Source organism: Nothoprocta perdicaria, unplaced genomic scaffold (genome assembly GCF_003342845.1).
Source record: "Nothoprocta perdicaria isolate Ctin4 unplaced genomic scaffold, notPer1 scaffold_619, whole genome shotgun sequence".
Lineage (NCBI taxonomy): Eukaryota > Metazoa > Chordata > Aves > Tinamiformes > Tinamidae > Nothoprocta > Nothoprocta perdicaria.
In genome coordinates this window covers 1-2,180 of record NW_020455887.1, presented here as the reverse complement: position 1 = coordinate 2,180, position 2,180 = coordinate 1, and the positions used below count along the sequence as shown (strand labels likewise).

The following is a 2,180-nucleotide window of genomic DNA, read 5'->3' as shown; positions in this document are numbered from 1 at the left end:
CCCTCACCTGCCGAGGAGCCCCCGTCAGCCACCCCACTCGCAACGGACAGCCCCGTCACCTCTGACCGCCCTGTGGTGAAGGGCGGCCCCGGGGCGGTGGTGCCCCGTGGTTATGGGGAACCCGGAGGCATCGGCTCCTCCATGGGCACCCCGGAGTGCAGGGAAACCTGGGGGCATTTGCGTACCCCCATCCCCGATCAAAGGGCTTCTGGGCACCCCAGAGTGCAGGGAAACCTGGGGGAATCCGGGTACCCCCATCCCAGGCCAAGAGGGACTCCTGGAAGCCCAGAGGACTCAGCTGCCTGGGGCGCGGGGCAACGCGGAGCCTTCGGTTACCCCGCGGTGCAGGAGGATCCTTGGACTCTGCCTGCCCAGTGGAGCAGGGCAGTACCCAATGGTTACCCAGCCATGCAGGGTGGCCCGCAACAGACGGGTACCCAGGGTGAAGGGGGACCTGGAGGCTTCGGGTCCCTTACGCAGGGCAACCCGGGGAATTCAGGTCCCCAAAGGCCAAGAAGGCCCTGGAGGCTCCGGGCACCCCATGGGGCTGGGCAGCTTGAAGGGGACGGGAGCCCAGGCCGGTGCAGCAGCCACAACCTCCCTGTCCCACCACAGCCCTGGCACGAGGGGCTGCTCCTCAGGTGGGCACGGGCTCCCGTGCCCCCCGGGCGTCCCACGCTGGCCACAGGGGACACATCAACACCCAGTGAGGACAAGGGACAACTCCTGGTGAAGGACGGACTTGTGGCCACCACCTTGGGCCAGCTCCCAGCCCCACCACCCCGCAGCACCTGGAGATACCTGGCGGGCCCCGCTGGTGCTGGGGGCTCACGGGGAGACCCCCTGCACCCCATAGGGCCTGCAGGAGCCCTGCTGCCCTCGGAGCCCATTTCGCGGTGCCCAGGGGCCTCATAGGGCAGCGGGGACCCGGCTCTTACCGCCTCCGACTTGGGCGGCACGGGGGGCGGCGCGTCCCCGAGGGGCTGGTCCCCGGGGCGGCGCGGGGAGCCCCGCGGGGCCGCGGCCCCCGAGCAGAGCAGGTCGCGGCGGCCCCCGTGCGCGCAGCCCTCGCCGCTCGCGTTGCCCCACAGCTCCTCGTAGGGGATCTCCGGCGGCTCCGGGCTCCTGCCCTCGGCCCAGGCGGGCGCCACGTACTCCGTGTCGGGCTCGGCGGGCTCGGCGCCCGGCGCGCCGCGGGCCACGCAGAGCGAGAGGCGCCGCAGCGGCTGGCCGAGCCCCTCGCAGCCCTGCGGGCAGAGGCGCAGGCGCCGCGGGCTGCCGCGCTCCCCGGCGAGCTCGGGCCCGGCCTCCCGCACCGCCCTGGAGTACTGCTCGGCGTCGAAGCGCTCGCGGCAGAACGCGGCGCTGTCCCGCAGCAGCTTCTCGAGGCGCGGGTCGCCGCCGAGCAGCCCCTCGGGCAGCTGGAAGCGGGGCATGTCGGCGAGCAGCAGGAAGTGGAAGGGCACGAGCGCGTCGCGGCGCAGGATGCAGCACAGCACCACCGTCTTGGAGACGATGCCCACGAGCTTGTAGCGGTGGCCCTCGCGGATGGCGTGCAGGTCGTAGGGGTTGCGCGCGGGGCGGCTGGGCACGGCCACGTTCACGGGCAGCCGCACCTTCTCGATGATGCTGCGCACGGTGTGCTCGCCCTCCTGCAGGCGCAGCTCCAGCGGGCTGCGCGTGCTGAAGCGGCCCTTGCACTGGAAGGGCAGGCTGAGGCTCTCGTTGGTGCGGTGGTTCATGCAGACGAGGCAGGGCATCTTGCCCTTGGCGGGCCGCCCGCCCGCGGGCGCCGCGCGGCCCAGCCGCCGCAGCAGGCTGCCGAGGCGCCACCTYTCCTTGCCCGCCTTGGCGCACAGCAGCTCCGCCTGGCCCATGAGCGTCAGCTCGTCGCCCGCGTGCAGCGTGAAGTTGTAGACCTCGCTGTCCTCGCTGAACTCGCCCGACACCACCTGGGAGCAGCGCCTGAGCGGGGCRGCCGCCCGGGACCCGCCAGCACCCAGCGCCTGCAGCACCCGCCAGCCCGCCCGGCTCATCGCCCTCTCCAGAGCCCCTCTGATGGCCCGCTGCCACCCCCGATGTCCCACTGCCACCCCATCATGTCCCATCACCACCCCCAATGTCCCACTGCCACCCCGTCATGTCCCATCACCAGCCCCTCATGTCCCACTGCCACCCCC

At 72.7% G+C, this 2,180-nt stretch overlaps 1 protein-coding gene across 1 annotated transcript in view; it reads right to left on the bottom strand.

The window, feature by feature from the left end:
* The window catches only part of GAREM2 (GRB2 associated regulator of MAPK1 subtype 2), a 3,124-nt gene extending 1,088 nt beyond the window's left edge, over window positions 1–2,036 (bottom strand). Inside the window, exon 1 of the mRNA XM_026049786.1 lies at window positions 939–2,036. Coding sequence (XP_025905571.1) covers window positions 939–2,036 — 1,098 coding nt within the window. The remainder of the gene's footprint in view (window positions 1–938) is intronic.
* Between the last annotated feature and the right edge of the window lie 144 nt (window positions 2,037–2,180).